This window comes from Hemiscyllium ocellatum, chromosome 1 (genome assembly GCF_020745735.1).
Source record: "Hemiscyllium ocellatum isolate sHemOce1 chromosome 1, sHemOce1.pat.X.cur, whole genome shotgun sequence".
NCBI classification, from domain to species: Eukaryota; Metazoa; Chordata; class Chondrichthyes; order Orectolobiformes; family Hemiscylliidae; genus Hemiscyllium; species Hemiscyllium ocellatum.
Genome location: NC_083401.1, coordinates 30787103 through 30809664, shown reverse-complemented (window position 1 = coordinate 30809664; position 22562 = coordinate 30787103). Strand labels below are relative to the sequence as shown.

The 22562-nt window shown below is 40.8% G+C and overlaps 1 protein-coding gene across 2 annotated transcripts in view; it reads right to left on the bottom strand.

The window, feature by feature from the left end:
• Window positions 1-285: 285 nt before the first annotated feature.
• LOC132826492 (charged multivesicular body protein 3) overlaps window positions 286-22562 on the bottom strand; it is a 181076-nt gene continuing 158799 nt past the window's right edge. Inside the window, exons 1-6 of one of the 2 annotated variants that reach the window (XM_060842633.1) lie at window positions 22175-22280; window positions 14451-14511; window positions 8601-8780; window positions 5260-5381; window positions 3541-3655; window positions 286-2206 (exon numbers count right to left, since the gene is read on the bottom strand). In XM_060842633.1, the coding sequence (XP_060698616.1) occupies window positions 2064-2206; window positions 3541-3655; window positions 5260-5381; window positions 8601-8780; window positions 14451-14511; window positions 22175-22219 (666 nt within the window). In that variant the 5' untranslated portion in view covers window positions 22220-22280 and the 3' untranslated portion in view covers window positions 286-2063. Of the gene's footprint in view, window positions 2207-3540; window positions 3656-5259; window positions 5382-8600; window positions 8781-14450; window positions 14512-22174; window positions 22281-22562 lie in introns of those variants that run through there. The other variant, XM_060842730.1, reaches the window with a different exon arrangement.

The following is a 22562-nucleotide window of genomic DNA, read 5'->3' as shown; positions in this document are numbered from 1 at the left end:
CTCTATACCCTGAAATATTAAGCTGCCAGTCCTGTCCCTTCCTGAGCCACGTCTCTGTAATTGTCAATTCTATGCACCCAACCATCTGCTGTACCAGCATTGATTTTGATGAAAAAGATCTCTCAGTCCTGTCTTATTTTCTACTTTGTTCCTGACTGTTTGACTTGCTCCTTTCCTTACTATCTCCCTGGTGATGTTTGTGCAGTACTCACACACATTGTCCTGTTCATGAGGCAGGACAGAATCTGTCAAGTGGTATAACAAGTTTTTCATAAACACGACAAATTTAAAAGTTGTATAAACAATTTATTAAGTTGTATTATGAAAAAAAAACCTCAAACAAAGCTCCAGTAAGCAGTACAGATCCAATGAATCTCAACTATTTTTGGGTAACAATGAACTGAATCATTGGCATGTTATTTCCTGTACCTCCATCCTTAAATGTTTATGGATCCAAATACTGCATTATTTGATGTTAGTATGAGATTGCAATATTATTGGAGGTCCAGTTTGATGAACTCTTACCTCAACAATTTTTGAATGCATCACTGCAGCCAATCCTGCTTCAGCATGACTTCAACATGAAGAAAGAAACAGATTGTGATACAGTTCTATTGAGGATGATGTGTTGGGGACTGCAATAACCAACTATGAAGTTACTACTTAAAATACAGCATATATCCGGAGTCTAGATTCCTGCTCGATTTTGAGTATTGTCACTCAGGAGTGTTTCTATAATCTTCTAAACCAAATGCAAAATCTACAATCCATCCATAAATATGTATCAAAGCAAAAAAGTCAAATCCTCATTAAAGTTGCTCTACTGCATTGTAGCCCCAAGTGTAGTCCCATTGTGATTCCTACATTATAATAGTGACTATTCCAAGTATTTAATTGATATCTCAACGTCAAAGGCTCCATATGCGGTGTTTTATTCCTCCAGCTGAACAAACCACAAATACACTTGTCAGCATCTTGTGATGGGGGAGGTTAGTAAAAATACTCTTCACAACCAAGGTTCTTTTCAAGCTGCACAATCTTGCAGCAATTTGCAAGGTTCCAAATGTTGGCCCTGTTAATTTAACATACACCTGCACAAGAAAATTAAAGGCTCCGTGGGGAAGCAAAAACATTTCGCAAGTAGATCGTGTTGCTCAGCAATGAGGTTAGTGTTTTACTGGTAGTAGTGCATCTTCCAATTCAAACTTTTTGTGATGGAAAGTCAGATGAAACATTAACTGTTTTTCTCTACATACAGAATAAGTATATCCAGCATATTGCTTTTAAATTCAGATTTCTGGAATTTTTGCAGTACTCAAGGCAACAGCTTTAAAGACTACAGCAAAAAACTCAAAAAAATTCAAAATCCCTAGATAATTTCACACTTTGTGATAAAGGGGGCAATGCAAAATTAGCTGCCTGCAGTTTATAAGAAAAAACTTGCTTTAAGTAACAGAACACCTGTATGAATGACTATATAAGCAACCAGATACATATCCCCTAAGCAATTATCATTGAATTTTTAACTTTCATTCCAAAGGGTTTATTTTGAATCACTATGAACTATCCATTTGATACAATTAAGGCCACATGAAGTATCTATACATGTTAAAAAAAACTAAGTTTGGACAGCTAACATTACTACCCCAAATGAAAAACATGCCTTCACTATGTACTTCACAATGATTATTCAAATTGCTCGAGCAGGGACCCCAAACTTCATTGCATGCCTGGGAAGTACACTTAAAACAATAAGAAATCAATATTGAAGTACTGAAATCACCACGCTGAATGATAAACTGAGAAAAGTATGTTAACAAGACAATGCTTTAGCAAAGAAGTAACATTCACAAGTGCAATTTTTGTTTTTCTTCAGAAACCTTCCCATCTATACAAATTTAACTGTAGTTACCTTTCATTAAGAAGGAAATGTTTACTCATATTTGGAAAAACAAAATTACATTGAACAGAAAGTAGAAAGGATATCCATTAAGTGCAACTGAATTATATCACTGGAGTAAATTTGTAAAAGGGCAAACTGTACAACTAAGTTATTTACATATTTAACTCCGTAGGGCAGCCAGTCGTGACTGCATTTCTTCAATATCTTCCTCTGCCTCACCCTCATCGGATGCAGCGGTAGCCCCTTCAAGCTCTGGTTCTGGGAGAGCATCTGTGACTTTACTGGGAGCTTTCCCAAGAGCACCTGCAAAAACAAATGCATCAAAAGATGAGGACATTAAAAGGTAATATTTCCAAATTTGTAGATGATACAAAAGCTGGGTGGAGGATGAGCTGTGGGAAGGATGCAGAATCATGATCATTATTAGATACTTAATTCCAGATTTTAAAAAAAATTGAATTCAAATTTCACTATCTGCCATGGCAGGATTCAAACCCAGGTCCCCAGAATGTCACCTGGATCTGTGGATTAACAGTTTAGCAATAATACCACTAGGCCACTGCCTCTCCTGAAGGGGGCAAGCAGTTCAGGATATTACTACATTTCAAAAATCTATATCGAAACCCAATTATAAATCCACTAATGTTTAAAAAATGCTCACAGGATGTGGATATGTTAGATGGGCTGGCATTTATTACTTACTCCCTCATTACCCTCAAAAGGTGATGGTGAGCTGCCTTCTTGAAATGCTGCATCCCAAATTGGTGCAAGTGAACCTACATTGTATTAGGGAGGAAGTTCCTGAATTTTAACCCAGCAAAATGAAGGAATGCCCATGTTTTAAAGTCAGGATGCTGTGTGGTTTGGACAGGAGTGTGCAGGTGGTTGTGTTCCCATGCACCTGCTACCCTTGTTCTTCTAGATGTTGAAGGCTGTATTTTAGAAGACGCAGTCTAAGGAGTTTAATGAGGAGCTACAGTGTGTCTTGTGGGTTGTGTCTTGTCAGTGGTGGAGTGACTTTTACATTGAAGGTGTTAGATGGGTGGAGGAGGTGAGGACTGCAGATGCTGGAGATCAGAGTCAAGACTCTGACGCTGGAAAAGCACAACAGGGCAGGCAGCATCTGAGGAGCAGGAGAACCGGCGTTTCAAGAATGGGGCTTGTGGGCCGGGGGAGTGCTGAGAGATAAATGGGAGGGGAGGCTGGGCTGGGGGTGGGGGGGGGAGAGACGGAAGTAGCTGAGAATGCAATAGGGAAGTTTAGATGGGTGTCAATGTAACTGGATGTCAGCTCAATAGCCTATTGACAATCAGCAAGTCCAAAATTAGGCAACTCAGAGTTAGGTTTTCTTTAACTTTGAACTTTAATATATTAAGTATATTCTTAACTAAATTTTACTTGAAAGCTCCATTTCTCTTGCTAACCTGTCCCCTAAAAACCTCCTCCCTCCCATTAAAGGGCAATTACATACTGGCAATAGTGGAGAGATGCAGACTGAAAAACAATTATTTTACCCCCCAAATCTTGTCCCAAAAATTTACTAGCAGAGATTTGATTTCTGAGAATGATACTGGTAAAAGTTCCTTGAGAGATTCAGTATTACAAAAATTTTTAAAGACATAGTGGCCTTAATTTACCTGCAGTAACCTCAAAAAGTATCTTGTCAATTTCCATCTCTGCTGCTTCTTCCATTTCTTCCTCATCTTCCATGCTTTCAAAAGTATCCTCTAACATCTCCTCAATAATCCCTGCCTGGTGAATACAAGACAGTGCAGAATGCAAAACAATAGTTGATTATAATTATGGATATGAACACATTAGAGATTTACAAGAATCTAGGAATGAGAAACTTCATAGCAAGTTTTGAGAAGATTTGTAGCTCAGGTTGAGGTTCTGGACGTAGGTTTGCTCGCTGAGCTGGAAGGTTCATTTCCAGATGGTTCTTCACCCCACTAGGTAACATCTTCAGTGGTAACGCTTCGCCTGGAGTCCCACTGAAGATGTCACCTAGCAGGGTGACAAAATGTCTGGAAATGAACCTTCCAGCTCAGTGAGCAAACCTACATCCACAAAAACTTCATTTACAAGACAGATAGATAAGTTGGAGCTTTCGTCCTTGGACAGGAGAAGGCTAAGAGGAAATTTGACAGAACTTTTCAGACCCATGAGCTAGACAGCAGCACTCACTAATTTCCATTCTGGCTGTGTCGGCCTTTGAGACCCTTCTGCGGCAGTAACTTCCAGAACTGTAAGTCAATGCCACGATCAGTGATAAGTTGCACAACGTACAGGGAACATTACTAGACACCGTAGGTAGGGAGAAACTGCTCTCACTTGTAAAAGAATCATGAACAAGTGGACATAGTTTTAAAATGACTTGCAAATGAAGCAACTGTGAAGTGAAAACACTTTCACATAGGAACTTGTTAGGGTCTGGAATGCATTGCCTGAAAGTGTGATGGGGGCAGGTTCAATCAAAGATTTCAAAAGAGCATTTGATGATTGTTTATATTCAAATAATTTGCAGAGGTATGGAGAAAATGTACTAAGTCATAATGCTCATTTGGAGAGCAGGTGAAGGCCCAATTGGCATTTTCTGTGCTGTAACAATTCTGTGATTGTTGACAATGCTATTAATATCATTGCCTTGACAGAAATATAAATTATTTGACTAATCTATTATCTATTGACTAAAAAAAGCAGTAAGTACAAGAAATATAGAAGTACAAGAAACTCTCTCATTGCATTGTTTTTAAAAGCACCTATAACTGAAATATCTCTTCAAAGATTCTGTCTGACTAATCTGTTCAGTGTTTATATTTTACATTTTGGTTCAGGTTTCGAGCAGCTTTTTTTTGAAGCTTTTTTGGCTTGGGAAGTTGATTCACCAAGCAGCTGTGATAAGCCAGCTTTCATCTGCATTCGTCGTTGAACTGGCTGATCATGGGTAGAACAAGATGACACTATATTCAGCCTCAGCAATTATGGATACATCCTCTAATCTAGTACACTACACCTGCTGCTCATGAAAATATCATTATGAGAGACATATATTGAAACAATCCAGCCTAGCATGAACTTTGTGTAGCTAGTTAGGTCACAGGTTTGATTTCAATAAGTGAAACTATAGAAGAAATCTCACTTTCCACAGCTCTCAGGCAGGAACCGATGATCATGATCTTCTGATTCTCAGTGGAATTCCATGGAATTACAGGGTTGGTCCTGATAAATATTCTAAATAGATGGGCTGTATTTTTACAACAATAACAACAGCATACACAATACAAGTTCAAACTAAAATGTAACTGTTCTATAGAACTACAATTCTAAAGGCTAGGGCCTAGGTTTTGTCTCACCTTCATCATTTCTTTGGACAGATCTCTCATGGTGGCTTGAATTTCAGGAATTTTTATTAAACTTTGCATGGCTTTCATCACCTCTGTGCTCTTCTCTAAGGAACCAGTGACTTTCGCTACAGCTGTGAAGAAAGGACAAGGATAAGAAAATGCTCATCTTCAGTTAACAATCTATAGCAATTTTATGACCATTTCATGATGACTTAAAAAACAATCAGGGCTCCAACATTTTGAATAGAAAATCTCCAAAAATAGTAATCACTGGAATACTTACCTATAAACGATCAAAATGAACAAGAGGCCTAAGCCTGAGCAAAAGAGTCCAGAATGTGTTTGGAGAACTTGGCTAAGCTCATTTCAGTCAAGACATTTTTAATGATCTTGTAATGTGGGAAGTGGATTTGTGATGCCTGTCATACTTAGCAAGGGGCATAAGGGTGGACATGTTAAGGAATCTGGGCATGCAAGACAAAACTGGGAGGAAGTGAAGACTGTAAAAGAGCAGAGACAAAATATGAAGCACTGTTGCTGATGTTGTAATTTTGTTACCAGTCATTAAATAGGCTCTATTTTATATAGATAATTGAGTGTGCAGTTTCCAACTGTCATGTGGGTCACCTTATACCATAAAACATATCTTTGCATTTTATATGTGTTGTTACCATGCAGATATGATGCACCTTTTTAGGGGAATAAAATATAATTTACATATTGCATCTTATCATTAGAGCTGTAGACAGCAAATATGAAATGATGCTTAGTCCTTCCCCATACTACTCTCTAGTCATTTACATTTGAGGATTCTGACAGCAGGATATCTTTGCTAATGTGTTTTTTAACATTAAAATGCATTTACTCTGGTTATACATTTTTGAAAACTAAAATTTAAGCAGTAACAGTGACATTTGGATTAATCACAATTAACTGATGAGATTATTATTCTCAAAACGTGTTTGAATAGGTACTCTCTTCTTCACACTGGCACTGCCCCCTTCCCAAGCCAAGTTCTGAGAAATGTCTTCTTCTAGTTGAAAGGGTAACTATCTCCTCTATTGCCTCATTCAGAGTCACTACTTAAAGACTATAGGTCACAGGACAAGAATTAGATCATTCTGCCCATCATGTCTCCTCCACCATTCATTGAACATAAAACATTACAGCACAGTACAAGCCCCTCGGCCCTCGATATTGCGCTGACCTGTGAAACCAATCTGAAGCCCATCTAACCTACACAATTCCATATCATCCACATCCTTAAAGATGGCAAATCTATTACTGTTGCAGGCAGGGTGTTCCATACGCTTATTACTCACTGAGTAAAGAACCTACCTCTAACACCTGTCCTATATCTAGTGGTGGACTCTCCCTCTTTATGGGCATTTAAACGGGCATTGGATAGACATATGGAGGATAGTGGGCTAGTGTAGGTTAGGTGGGCTTGGATCTGCGCAACATCGAGGGCCGAAGGGCCTGTACTGCGCTGTATTTTTCTATGTTCTGTTAGCCTTCAATTTAAAGCTATGTCCCCTCATGTTAGCCATCACCATCAGACGAAAAAGGTTTCACTGTCCACCCTTTCTAATCCTCTGATCATCTTGTATGTCTCTATTAAGTCACACCTCAACCTTCTCTCTAAAGAAAACAGCCTCAAGTTCCTCAGTCTTTCCTCATAAGACCTTCTTTCCATACCAGGCAACATCCTAGTAAATCTCCTCTGCACCCTTTCCAATGCTTCCACATCCCTCCTACAATGCAGTGCCAGATATCAATGTGATATCATTGATACTCTGGGTTTAACAACAGATTCTAAATAATATTATGCTTCTGTCAAAGAGTGGGTGGGAATAGCTCATCTATTGTGAAACCATGTAATGCCCATTTGTCAAATATGCCCCTCCAAAGCAAAACATCATACATCAGATATATACTGCTGTCAGGATAAATAGATAAATCACCAGGGAGTAGAGAATGTGTAGGTGATTAGAATATAATAGATAACAGTTGCTTAAAAACAAAGTTATATTGAGTGTTAAAGCTTTTTATCATCTTATAAAACATTCTTCTGGGGTATATTTGAAACCATTCTGGTGGCACATATGTCAGTAGCAATTCTAAATCACTTATTCTATGTAGTTACAGAATGTTACATTTCTGCTTACGGTATTTTAGTATTTTGATTTATTCATTTAAACTCTGAAGGGATTATTTTCCTTGGAAAATTCACTATCAGATAACATATTTGAGAGTTTGAGCACCACCCCCACTATTTAGTACACAATGCTGTTAAAGCTTTAGGACAAAAATACATTGCCTGCATTCATGAATTATCATTTCTTTTAACAAACCATCTACTTTATATAAAAATCCAACAATTATGAGAAGATGAATCTCCAATCAAGATAAAAGCTACATAAACTTGCACCTCTACTTAAATGATTTGAAATGAACATACTCTTTACTATAATTCTAGTGCTTTTAAGAATTCAAAAAACACAAACTTAAGTCAAGGCTATCTTTAATATTTTCATTACATTTCAAAATAAAGGAGAACCCAGAGGAAACCCATACAGACACGGGGAGAATGTCTGTGTGGAGTTTGCACAGTTGCCCAAGGCTGGAATTGAACCTGGGACCCTGGTGCTTTGAGGCTGCATATCTAACTACTGAGCCACCATGCCATCCCTAAGGAGTCAAAACAAAGTACAGGGCCAACATCTTCATGTCCTATCGCATTAAAATCTGCTTTTCCTCAATTCAAAATATTTATATCTGGTCTACCTTTGATCTTTTCCATGACTATCTTAGATCTTATTGATTTATGATCACGATCACCGAAATGCTCTCCCATAGATACCACCCTCAAGTTTTCACAGTTATCCATCCCAGTTAATTCTGGAGAAGTTGAAATCCCCTATAACCTTTTTACTTTTACACATCTCTGAAATGCGTCTACATTTCTGTAGTTCTTTTACTTCCTGACTATTTGGGATCTATAGTATACTCCAAATGTGACTGCCCTCTTTTCATTTTTAAGTTTCACCTATTTGGTCTCAATTGAGAAGCCCTTACAAGATGTTCCTCTTTATTGCAGTAATTGACTCCTTGATCAATACTGCCACACTACCTCCTTTTATGCCTTGCTATGTCTCACCTGAATATTGTCCACCCCAGAATATTGAGATGTCAGTCCTGCCCCTCCTTCATCTAAGTCCTCATGATAGCAATGTTGTCATTTGGGAGTCTTAAACTGATCAGACTGGGTCCAAAGCAGTCATCACAAGAATTTCACGAATTGGTTATTGCATTTTTCTGACATTGGAGCGACAATACTAATAACTTACCTAGCTGGTTTTTCATGCTCATAAGGACAGAGTTCATTTGAGCTTTTGATGCATACAGCTTTCCCACAGCCTTTCTTGAATGCACAATTTCTTTAGCTAATATAGTGCACACATCCCTTTGGCCTTTCTTTGCAGCATCTTTTACCGATCGCTTGACTTTTTCCTCTTCTCTTTGAATATCTAACGAAAAGATAAGAAAGTATTTTAAAAAACACAACTCTATAGTGCCTTACTTATTTAATGGCTTATCTTCACTTCAGTATCACCATGTACTGCAGCAGTTCAAGAAGTCAGCTCACCACCAATTTGTGATGGGTAAAAAATGCTAGTCTAGCCAGTATTAGCCACATATTACGAATACATATATTTTAAAAATCACGTTCCTTAGGCTGCCCCAACAGGTTTCAGAAAATTATCTGAAGTGCACTTGTGGGGAGCGGTGAACCTGGTAGACATTTTGCTCAATCATTCTATTATCAGCAGAGAGATGTTTGATTTTCCTTGCAAAAAGAATGTTGGAATGCACATCAGAATTTAAGGTGTAGGTTTGCTCGCTGAGCTGTAGGTTTGATATCCGGACGTTTCATTACCTGGCTAGGTAACATCATCAGTGGTGACCTCCAGGTGACTTCACTGATGATGTTACCTAGCCAGGTAATGAAACGTCTGGATATCAAGCCTACAGCTCAGCGAGCAAACCCACACCCTAAACCTCAACCTGAGCTACAAACCTTCACAAAGCTTGCAAAAAACATCAGAATTCACTGTTTCTTTAAATAATGTCATTTAAATAAGTTAATAAAGTTGGCAACATGTATCAATGGATTTCAAAGCACTGCAGTACTCCGTACTCTGCAGGATTGCCAGTCAAGATGGTACAAACTAAAATTCTGAAGTGAGATTTAAACATGTGACCTTATTTAGAAAAATTCCAGCATGGTCTGCATAATGGCATTTTTAAAGAGCTTAGTCATTCTATCTAAAAAGAAACATGCAACTTGTAAAAGATTAATGAGAAAAAAAATTGCTCCTTTCAGAAAAAAAGCTTGCAAAATTAATAGGAACAACAGTTGAAAAAAAACAAAACAGGCCAAAAGGCAGGAGGAAACAACATGCAACCTCAGAATTTAGTAGAGCATATTGTGAACCGTACAAACACACTTTCAATAATGATCAGTGGGCAGCAATCAAGAATAGGCATCTTATATAATTGTTCCTCTTTTGCTAACTGGGGGTCAGTTAGCTCAGTTGACTGGATACCTGGTTTGCAATGCAGAGTGATGCCAACAGCATTGGTTCAATTCCTGTACCAGTTGAGGGTGTTGTGAAGGACTCAACCTTCTCAACCTCTCCCTTTGCCAGAGGCATGATGACCTTCAGGTTAAACCATTGCCAATCATTTCTCTTAATGAGACAGCAACCCTATAGTCTGGTAAAACTTTGGCCATTGCTAAGCAGGAACTCCAAAAAAATCTGCATTTTTCCTATAACCATCCTGGCTGAGACTAACCAACTCAATGCAGGGCAGTGAACTGGTGACCGAAACGTTGATTTCCCTGGACTTTGGATGCTGCCTGAACTGCTGTGCTCTCCCAGCACCACTAATCCAGAATCTGGTTTCCAGCATCTGCAGTCATTGTTTTTACCTCCATAATCTATGACACACACAATTTGAAAGGCATTATCACCTTCTTATAAAACTTGCATCAGTTCAGACTAATTAAACTGTTCTGAGAATTGCAATGTGGATGTGCCAATGTTGGGCTGGGGTTGACAAAGTTGAAAATTACAACATCAAGCTATAGTCCAATAGGTTTATTTGTAAGTACAAGCTTTTGAAGCATTTCTCCTTCATCATGTAGTTAGTGGGGCAGTATCATAGGACACGGAAATTATAGTAAAAGTGTCATACAACTGATGCAATGTATTGAACAAACCTAGATTGTTGTTAGGTTTTTAATCACTTGGAATGTGTTGCAGATTTTGATTCATTAATATGTAAATCCCAGAATTTATTTCAAGTCACATTCCCGACTCTAACCTCACACCTTTAATGCATTGTCTGAGCTGAGATGTCACTCTTTTGTTATAACACCTCAAGCTATCTCCGGAATGTGACTTGAAAGAAGTTCTGGGATTTACGTATTCATGAATCGAAACCTGCAACCCCATTCTAAGTGATTAGCAGCAATCCAGGTTTGTTCAATACATCATGAGGGGCATTAATAGGGTAATTTCGCTGCACTTTGGATGCTGCCTGAACTGCTGTGCTCTTCCAGCACCACTAATCCAGAATCTGGTTTCCAGCATCTGCAGTTATTGTTTTTACCTCCTAAACAGACAAGGGCTTTTCCCTGGGGTAGAGGAGTCCAGAACTAGGGTGAGAGGGGAAAAATTTAAAAGGGACCCAAAGGGCAACATTTTCACAGAGGATGGTGCATGTATGGAATGAGCTGCCAGAGGAAGTGGTGGAGACTGGTACAATTACAACATTTAAAAGTCATCTGGATGGGTAAATGAACAGGAAGGGTTTAGACGAATACGGGCAAGTGCGGGGCAAAGGGACTAGATGAGGTGAGGATATCTGGTCGGCATGGACAAGTTGGACCAAAGGATCTGTTTTTGTGCTGTACATCTCTATGACATTGCAACAGTTGTATGACACTTTGATCTTTTACTATAAATTCTGTGCCCTTTGATCGCACCCCACTAGCTACCAGATGAAGGACCATGCTCCAAAAGCTTGTACTTCCAAATAAACCTGTTGGACTATTATCTGGTACTTTGTGATTTTTAACTAAGGATTGTGGAGTCACCTATGATGCTTTAGTTATTTAAACTAAGCTGGTCTCTCACTAAACATAGATAATTGATAGGGGGTTTAAAGATTATCACAGATATAGGTTGATCTTTGCTAAATTTGGAAATCACGAACTAGAAATATCTTTCATAGGCTTTCTGTATTTATTTCTTTGCATTTCTTTGTTGCTTTTTAAATTCAATTCATAAATCCCAATTCTTAAGAACAGGCAGCTAATCAGCTCATCCAACATGGGCAGCACAGTAGCTCAGTGGTTAGCACTGCTGTCTCAATGCCAGAGATCCGGGTTCAATTCTACCCTGGCTGTGCACAGTTTGCACGTTTTACCCGTGTCTGCATAGGTTTCCTCTGCTTCCCTCCCATAGTCAAAAGTTGTGCAGGTTAGGTGGCCTGGCCACGCTAAATTGCCTATAGTGTCTAAGAATGTGTAGGTTAAGTGGATTAGCTGTGGGATATGCAGGGTTATAGAGCAGGACGGGGTGGGTCTCGGTGAGATGCTCCTCAGAGGGTTAGTGTGGACTCGATGGGTCATATGGCCTGCTTCCATCCTGTAGGGATTTTATGTGGAATAAACAAACGTGACTGTTATATTAATATTCTAATTGTAGAAATCTGTTCTTTCAAATAGCACATTGTCACTGGACTTGATTAGACTCTAAGAGATGCAACTAGAATGGCTCAGTTTTGATTTTTTAAATTCACTCCTGGGTCATATAAGCCTCGGTGGTTGGCCAGAACTTATTACCCGTCCTTAGCTGCCCTTGAGAAAGTGGTGATGAGCTTTCTTCTTGAAATGTGGCAGTCCATGTGCTGTAGGTGACCCACAATGCTCATTAGGGACTAAATTCTAGCATGTGACCCAGCGATACTGCAGCAGCGGTGATATAATTTGAAAGTGTGGACAGTGAGAGGCTTGGATGAAAATGTGCGGGTGGTGGTGTTCCCATATATCTGCTGTCCTTGTTTTTCTATATGGAAGTGCTTATGGGTTTGGAAGGTGCTGCCTTGTGGATCCTTGGTGAATTTCTGCAGTGTATCTTGTAGATAGTACACGATGCTGCTAGTGGTGGATGGAGTGGATGTTTGTGGAGGTGGTACCAATCAAGCGGGCTGCTTTGTCCTGGATAATCAAAAATGAATCAAGTATAGCAAAATGTTTACATAATACCCATTTTTTAAAAGTGAAAACTGGTTCCAACATTGAAAAGTTTGGATGAAGGAAGTTTTATTTTAGATAAAAGAAAAACACTGCAGATGTTAAGATTTGAAATAAAAACAAGGCGCTAGGGAAATTCAGAAGGTCTCACAGCATCAATGGAGGGAGAGAGAGAGAGAGAGAGAGAGAGAGAGAGAGAGAGAGAGAGATTAATGTTTCAAGTCCAATATGACTCTAAGATACCTGCTGAGTTAGGCTGGCATAGACAGATTCCTGGTAAACAGGGGAATCAAGGCCTATGGGAAATGGGCAGGTAAAACCTTGAGGCATGTTGGATTAGTCATGAGTCTAGATTACAGCGGTGCTGAAAAAGCACAGCAGGTCATGCAGCATCCGAGGAGCAGGAAAATCGGCGTTTCGGGCAAAAGCCCTTCATCAGGACTGAAGGCAGGGAGCCTCCAGGGTGGAGAGATAAATGGAAGGGGGGTGGTTATGGGGAGAAGGTAGCAAAGAGTACAATAGGTGGATGGGGGTGGGGATGGAGGCGATAGGTCAGAGCGGAGGGTGGAGTGGATAGGTGGGAAGGAAGATTGGCAGGTAGGACAGGTCACGAGGACAGTGCTGAGCTGGAAGGTTGGAACTGGGCAAAAGTGAGGACTGCAGGGTAAGATGGGGGAAGGGAAAATGAGGAAACTGGTGAAGTCCACATTGATGACCTGGGATTGAAGTGTTCCAAGGCAGAAGATGAGGCGTTTTTCCTCCAGGCATTGGGTGGTGAAGGAATGGCGGTGGAGGAGGCCCAAGACTTGCATGTCCTCGGCAGAGTGGGTGGGGGAGCTAAAATGTTGGGCAGTGGGATTGATTGGTGCAGATGTCCCAGAGATGCACCCTAAAGTGCTCTGCGAGAAGGTGTCCTGTCTCTCCAAAGTAGAAGAGACCATATCGGGAGCAACGGATACAATAAATGACATTGGTGGATGTGCTGGTGAAACTTTGATGGATATGGAAGGCTCCTTTGGGGCCTTGGATGGAGGCGAAGGGGGAGGTGTGGGCGCAGGTTTTGCAATTCCTGTGGTGGCAGGGGAAGGTGCCAGGAGGAGAGAGTGGGTTGTTGGGGGCATGAACCTGACCAGGTAATCACAGAGAGAACGGTCTTTGTGGAAAGTGGAAAGGGGTGGAGAGGGAAATATATCCCTGGTGGTGGGGTCCGTTTGAAGGTGGTGGAAATGCCGGCAGATGATGCGGTTTATGAGAAGGTGTGGAAGGTGAGGACCAGGAGGGTTCTGTCCTTGTTACAGTTGGAGAGGTGGGGGAGGGCGGAGATGCGGATTATGGATGAGATGCATTGGAGGGCATCTTTAGCCATGTGGGAAGGGAAGTTGCGATCTCTAAAGAAGGAGACCATCTGGTGTGTACTGTGGTGGAACTGGTCCTCCTGGAAGCAGATACGGCGGAGACGGAGGAATTGGGAATACGGGATAGCATTTTTGCAGGAGGTAGGAGGTGTCTTCGCATTGGCGTCTGGCTTCAGCGGTGTAGAGGTCAGTGTGCCAAACTATCACTGCACCCCCCTTATCCACTGGTTTGATGGCGAGGTTGGGATTCCTACTGAATCGTGGAGCAGGCTCGAGAAGCTAAATAACCTGCTCTTTTTCCTGTTTCTTTGGTTTTGCAGTTTCTCTAGCACTTTGTCGTTATTTCAAAGCTACATTCTGTTTGCATTGCTTGGATGTTTTTGCTCAGGAAAACCTCTCCATTTATGAAACACTTTACTAAAATTCCAGACCTAGGCCTAGAGATTTCACTTTATTCAGTGTACAGCACTAAAACATTCAACTGAATCATACAGTGGAAATATAAAATCTTTACTTACCTCGGATTTGTCGATCAATCACCCTCATTTCCTTTCTTATTTTTAATGACCATTCTGTGACCTAATCAGAATCAAATTTTAATAGTATTAAAACCAGATAAATTATTTTGAATAATGTTAAGATCAAAATCCTGAAATGTTCTATCTAATGGCACTGAGAGTGTACCACTGCCTCAGACAGTAGCAGTTCCAGGCTAGGCCTCATCTTCTCACAAACAATTATGGTATCTGCGGACCAGTGATCCTTGCAAAGTCTTCTGCAGTAACATCTATCCCACAGACTAGTGAACCATCAGCTTGATGTACTCATATTCACAAATCATAGCTTACAATCAATATCCTGGATACCCCATTACTATCTCTGGCTGTCCTGTCCTACTGACTAGAAAGACCCACCACATGTTACAGCAGAATGGTACACAGCCAGGAGGGAATAACCCAGAGTCAAAATTGTCTCAAACACAATGAAGTTTCATGGCATCAGGTCAAACATAGGCAAGGAAGCCTCCTGCTGATTACCACATACTGAGCCACTCTGGCTGATGAGTCTCCACAGTGTTGGAAAATCACTCAAGGAGAGCACAAAGAGTAGAAAGGCCAAAGAATATATACTGGGGTGAGGGACTTCAAATGTCCATGATCAAGGATGGAGCAGTAGCATGACTAACTACAGTCCTAAAGAATGTATCTGTCAGATTGGTCTGCATCAAGTGTTGAGGGTCCAACAACAGGGAAAAGCTATTCGCCTTCATCCTTGCCAATCTACCCAGTGCATATATATCTGCCAATTACAGTAGGAGCAACCATCACATGGTCCTTGTGGATACATATCTTAATAGTGATACTATTCATGTTGTGTGACAATGCCACCATGATAAATGGAACAGATTCAGAACAGATCTAGCAGTGCAAAACAGGGCATTCATGAGACATTGTAGACATCGAGCAGCAGAATTGCATTCAACTACGATCTGCGACTGCACAGCCCAACAAATTCATCACATTATCATGAGGAAGACCTACAAATAAGTTAACCTCCTTAAGCTACCACGCAGGATTGCATGCGTACTAAATAATGGAATGAGCATGCTATGGCCAAAACCAGTGCAATCCTGCCATATCCACTCATGAAGGGTAAACAATACCTCGATCCTTAAAGATGACAGAACCAAGTACTTTATGCAAAACACAGGCCTAAAGCAGAAGCAACATCTTCAGAGGTGTAGAGTGAATGATCCATCTTGGCATCCTCCAGAGGTCCCCAATATCACAGAGGCCAGTATTCACTCCATTCTTTGAGAGTGATAAAGAAGGTAAAAGCACATGGAATCCAGGATAACTTCACAAGTTGGATCCAAAATTGGCTTTGTGGTAGGAAACAGAGCACAGTGGCTGTTTGTGTGACTGGAGACCCCGTTCAGTGGTGTACCACAGATCAGTGCAGTATCTCTTACAGTTCATAATATACATATATTTAAGAAAATGTGAGGGAGATTGATGTATAAATTTGTGGATGACACAAAGATTGGCCAGGAGTTTGACAGTGAGGAAGAACGTCTTAGGATATAGAAGGATATAAACAGAGCAGATGAACATATCACTGGCAGATGGAACTTAACCCAGATTAGTGCAAAGTGATGCACTTCAGAAAAAGTAACAAGATAAGGAGGCATGGCAGGAGACTAGAAGGTCTGAGGAAGAGAGAGAGAGATCTTGGGTGCTTCTCCTCAGATCCCTGAAGATGGCAGGACAGGTTTACAGGGCTAATGCCTGAAATATAGACTCTCCTGCTCTTCGGATGCTGCCTGACTTGCTGTGCTTTTCTGGAGTTTTTGACTCTGATCTCCAGCACCTGCAGTCCTCACTTTCTTCTAGGTTTACAGGGTAGTTAAGGTGGCAGATGGGATACTTGTTTTTAATCAGTCATGGCATAAAGTATAAGAGCAGGGTAGTTACACTGGAGCTGTAGAAAACTTGGATTAAGCCACAGCTGGAGTAGTGTGTGCAGTTCTGATCACCACCTTACAAAGGAAGGATGTGATTGCACTGGAGGTGATTCTCCAGGATGTTGCCTGTGCTGAAGCAGTTTAGCTATGAAGAGAGGCTGGGTAAGCTTGGGTTAATTTCTTTAATGCAGAGAAGGCTGAAATGGAACATGATTGAGGCCAATAAGATTGAGGTGGTTATGGACAAGGTGGATCATTTTCAAGGGGGCATAATTTTAAGGTGAAAGGCAGGTGGATGAGAGGGAATTTGAGGACAACAAATTCACTAAAAGGGTGGTTGGAATCTGGGATGTTGTGCCTGCAAGGGAAATTGAGGTGGGAAACCTCACAAATTTTCATAAGTACTTGGATAAACACTTGAAATGTCATTACATTCAAGGCTCTGGACAAAGTGCTGGAAAGTATAAATTTAGTTTAGTTTTTATTGGTATGGACTCAAAGGGCCAAAGAGTATCAAATGATTCTATGATTCATTAGTATCTTTCCATAGAATATCAAGAAACAGGTGGAGATACTGGATACGGCAAAAGCTACAGGCCCCGATGACATCCTGACAGTAGTACTGAATAGCTGTGCTCCATAACTAGCAGTATGTCTAGGGAAACTGCTCCAACACTGATATTGTGGCTACAACAAGGAAAACTAACCATGAACATCCTGTTTATAAAGAGGCAAGACAAATCCAAATCCACCAAGCATCACTGTTTTAGTCTACTCAGAAATCAGCAAATTACTGAAAAGCATGCTTGACAGCGTTGAGGGGAGAAACTTGATTGTCAGTGATGCTCAGTTTGGGTTCCACCAGTGCCACAAATCAGCTTTGATCAAAACATGGCCAAAGAGCTGAGGTGTTCAAGAGGTGAGGTGACATCAAGGCAGAATTTGACTGAGTGCAGCATCAAGGAACCTTGACAAAATTTAAATTAATGGGAAATTGAAGAGAAATTCTCCACGAGTTGCAGTTACACCTATTACAAAGAAAACTGGTTGTGACTGTTGGAGATTAATCATCTCAGCTCCAGGAGTTCCTCAGGATAGTGTCCCAGGCCCAAAGAACTTCAGCTGCTTCAATGACTTTCTCTCCATCAGAAGGTCAGAAAAAATGATCGTGGATAATGACTGTACAATGTTCAGGACAATGTACAATTCTTGACTACTAAAGTAATTTGTGTCTCTATGTGTCAATGCCTGAACAACATCCAGGTTTGTAATAACAGGTGGCTTCTAATACTCGTACCACAAATTGCCTGGCGATACCAATTCCGAAAGGACAAAATGTAACCATCTTCCCTTGATATTACCATTAGGTATTACCATAACACCTTGGAAAGTTATCACTAATGAGAAACTGAACTTAAGACCAGCCATCCGAATACTGTGGCTACAGAAGCTGGTCGTGGTTAGGAATTCTGCAATGAGTAACTCACCCCCTTACACACCAAAGCATGTACACCATCTACAAGGCATAAGTCAGGATTGCAATGGAATATTCTCCATTTGCCTGAATGTGTGCTGTTCCAACAATATTTAAGTAGTTCAACACCAACCGGGAGAAAAAGCTTGCTTGATCAGCACCCTAGTAATCAACTTGTAACCACCTCAAAACATGCATGCTCCCACTACCAATGTACATTGGAAGTAGTTTGCACTATCCTCAAGAAGCACTCCAGAATCTCACCAAAGTTTTTCAAAAGCTCTTTCCAAATCTGTGACCCCTAACTTGTAGGATGACAATGACAGCAGATGCATGGAAGCAAGTTCTCCTTCAAGTTACCTACTAACTTGACCTAGAGTAAAATTCCTTCAATGTTACTGAGTTAAAATCCTACACCACCCTCCCTAACTGTACCGCGGGTGTGCCTGTACCACATGAACTGCAGCAGTCCCCCGCCACATTCCTAAGATTAACTAAGAACCTAGGCAATAAATGCTGGTTTTCCCAAAAAAGCTCAAATCACATGAAAAAATATCAACAAACCATTTGATAAATAAATTTTGGCTTTATTAATGAGCATCCACATCTCAAGGATTAATTTTTGAAAATTTCTCAGAAGTCTTATAATACACAATGAGGCCATTTGGCTAAAGCATGCCTGCACCATAATTCAACAGGTTTTTATAATTCAGATAGAAATTAACAGCTGGACTGTCATTAGTACAGCTGCAAATACAAAGACAATATTAATTTCAAATCATTATCAAAAAATGAAATTCTCCAAAGTCCAGCAATTGCAGTAAACTTCTCTTTTACAATTTTAAAATATGAGAACCTTAGAATGGTCACGATTTCAACGGTCTGACTGTGGAGAAAATACCGTGTTCCTAAAAATAGTGATCAGTCTAAGGTTCTCATTTTTAAATTGTAAAAATGATAAAAAGTATTGGGGAATAATAATGAATCTGTAACTAATAAACAAGAGGAATTCACTTTTCTAAAGCATTCATAATATTCAGCGAACAGAATGAGACACATTCTTTACCAGGTCTGATTTTTTAAAAACATTTTCTTAATTAGCTGGGGTTTGTAAATCTCTAACCTGGAACTATACAACCTCAGGGAAGTAGGGACTATATTACAATGTACTGCATAAGTTTGGGACAGGTAGGACTCTGTATAAAGTACATGTCCAAAACTGCACTAAATACCATTTCTCATTAATTTCTACACTCAACACTGGCCTGCACTGTTCCTCAGTCCCTAGTACAACTGTCATCCTGCACAAAACACAACTGCAGAACTCCAGTAAGGATTTTTAAAAATATATTTATTCACAGAATGTGGGTATCACTGGTTAGGCCAGTGGCTATCCCCAATTGTCCAGAGAGCAGTTAAGAGTCAACCACATTACTATCGGTCTGAAGTCACATGTAGGCCAGACAGTAAAAACAGCAGATTACCTTCCATAGAGGTTTCTACAACAATCCACACTGGTCCCTAGTAGGTCAGATTCTAGTTTTTATTGAAATCATATTTCATCAGCTACCCTACTGGAATTCAAACTCGTCCCAAGTTTTGGATTGCTGGTCAGTGACATTTTCATTATGCCACCACCTCCACAATTCACTTGCTTCTCTGATATCCAATTAGACAACAAAATAGCTGAAACTCAAGTATTTTATTTCTTCATCTATAACTCTAGACAGTGACTATAAATACTCAGTGAGAAATAAACGCTGACACAAATTTGGTTTTCTTCTACTGAAGAGCTAGCAGTAAATTGCTGTCTCATGTAGGTGAACTAAAGCCCTAGCCTCATTAGAAACTGTATCAACTAAACATATTTATTGTCAGCTTGTGTACTTCACTTTGTCCTTAAGTTATCCTAGAAACTTATCCAATACTTTAGAGGAAATATAAACAGATTTAATATTTTTATATCACATTTACCTGACTCAGTTCTTGCCACAATGACACTCAGCTATTTTTAAAAGTAATCCTCCCAAGTAATGGAGGAGACTTAGCACCAATTTTAGAGGAACTGGTAATGCAGTGTAATGTCAGGGGGTTAATATTCTAGAGACTAATGCCCTGGAAACAGGAGTTAAAATCCCATCATGGTTACTGTTTGAATTTTAAATTTAATTAAAAAATCTGGAATTGAAAGTTAACTTTCAGTAATGATAATCATAACAATTAGTGACTGTTGTAAAAAATACTTCCTAGTTCACTAATTTCCTCTATGGGAGGAATTTTGTGGTCCTTTTCTGATCTCGCCTAATCTGCCTCCAAACTCATAGCAATGTGGTGGACTTTTAACTGCTTTGTGAAATGGCCCTAGCAAGCCAATCACGTCAACTAATGATGGATAATAAACACTAATAACATTCATAACCCATGAAATAAAAAACATTTTGTATACCAAGGCATAGACTTAGTTAAGTGACACAACACCAGATAATTTGTTTCAGTGAGGCTGATTGGGAAACACAGGGAAGAACTCCACTAACAGTCTTTGAAGAATTCCATAGAATTGCTTCCATCCACATCAGATGGTAATTAGGGTTTTGCTTTGCCATCACACCAAAAAAGTCTGAATTTCACACTGTATTCACAATGAGCACAATGATGGGTGGCACGGTGGCACAATGGTTAGCACTGCTGCCTCACAGCGCCTGAGACCCGGGTTCAATTCCCGACTCAGGCGACTGACTGTGCGGAGTTTGCACGTTCTCCCCGTGTCTGCGTGGGTTTCCTGCGGGTGCTCCGGTTTCCTCCCACAGTCCAAAGATGTGCGGGCCATGCTAAATTGCCCGTAGTGTTAGGTAAGGGGTAAATGTAGGGGTATGGGTGGGTTGCACTTCAGCGGGTCGGTGTGGACTTGTTGGGCCAAAGGGCCTGTTTCCACACTGTAAGTAATCTAATCTAATCTAATGAGCAGATATATAGTGAAAGAGCCAGAGACTTTGTGGACTGGTTTACAATCTTCTTAATCAATGGTGACAAGTTTAACACATGAAAAAACATTATGAGTAGGATTGCAACAATAAATAAATTTTATGTTGTGCCTTCAATATTAAAGCATTCCAGCAGCATTATCAGAAAAGGACAACAAGCTACACAAGATACTGCATTGGGACAGGCATCCATAATTTTAGTTATGCAGGGTCACCTAGAAAGGAGGAGAGGTCCAAAGCAGAGACCTTGAGGAGAAAATTCAAAATCTTGGAACTTTGATAAAGGAAATGGGGGATACACAAAAGGCCTAATGTCATCAGACTAGTAGCCTGTACAATTTGGAGATAATGGTGAGTTTGAGGCGGGTAGAGGTGAGGTAGGAATCTGTGTACACATGGAAATTTTTATTGTGTTTACAGATGATGCTGTAAATCGTAGCATGCAAATGAGAAGTAGGAAGGGGCAAGGAAAATGTCCACTGAGCAATTCTCATCCTCCCAATGTTTACAGGCAGAAGCATCAAGTGTTTATGGAGCAATCCCTCTCCCCCCGCTGTACTTATAGATAACATCAAGTGTCTGTGGAGGAGTCCCTCCCTCCATATTTACAGGCAACTTGAAGTGTCTATGGAGAAATCACTCCCATTCCCCCACCATGATACCCCCAACCCCAGTATTTATAGGCAGCATCAAATGTCCATGGAACAATCCACCTCCCCCCACATTTACAGGCAATATCAAGTGTCCACGAAGCAATCCTCCTCCCCCAGTATTCATAAGCAGCATCAAGTGTCCATAGAGCAGTCCTCCTCCCCCCGCATTTACAGGCAGCATCAAGTATCGATGGAGCAATCCTCCTCTCCCCAGTATTTACAGGAAGCAGCAAATGTCCATGAAGCAGCCACTCCCCCCGCAGATATTTACAGGCAGCGACTCAACCAAACTCGCTGCACCCCCCCCCACCTTTTATGACCTCACCTGACTGGCAGCCGTATCAGCCACTCAGTGAGGTCCGGGAACGCCAATGGACCAATGGACTAAGACAAGAGGTGAGACCCCTCCCCTCCCCTCCCCTCCCGTCCCCCACCGGTATCAGAGTAGGTTTCACGCTGCTGTGCTAATCGGCCAGAAGACCACCCGCCCTTTAAACCCCACACCGGAAATAACAAACACGGTGTCAGGCCGAATTCACAAAGCCGCAAATCTGACAGCGGTTCCGCTCCCTCTGTGCAATATCCCAGCGACCTCACTCGGTTTGGGTACAAAATGTGTGCCAAATTCGAATATAACACTGTTTTTAAAAATGGCAACGTAAGAAAATACCAAATCCTTGGGTGGCCGCTCCTGCGATTTACCGAACAGCCCCATATCGCCGAGCTCGAGCAAGCTGTTGTCCCGCCCCTCTCGAGGCACTTCCGGTCCCAATGACGTCAGCAGCGGCGGACCGTGTGCTCCCTTGGACTGCCGCAGGAGGCGCTGTGGCGGCAGACTACAACAAGAACTTGGATTGATGTAGCTACTTTGACAAGGCAACAGAGAAAGGTTCCTTCTCCTTCTATACCCCTCTCACATTGTCATAATCACTGTTGTGGCGCAAGATATCCTTAGGAATTGGAAGGGGTGGGGCAAGCGCTCATTGGAAAAGTAAACATAGGGCTCTTGTAATAGTGTCCACCCAAATGCAATTATCTTGAAAGGTTAGGAAACCTGG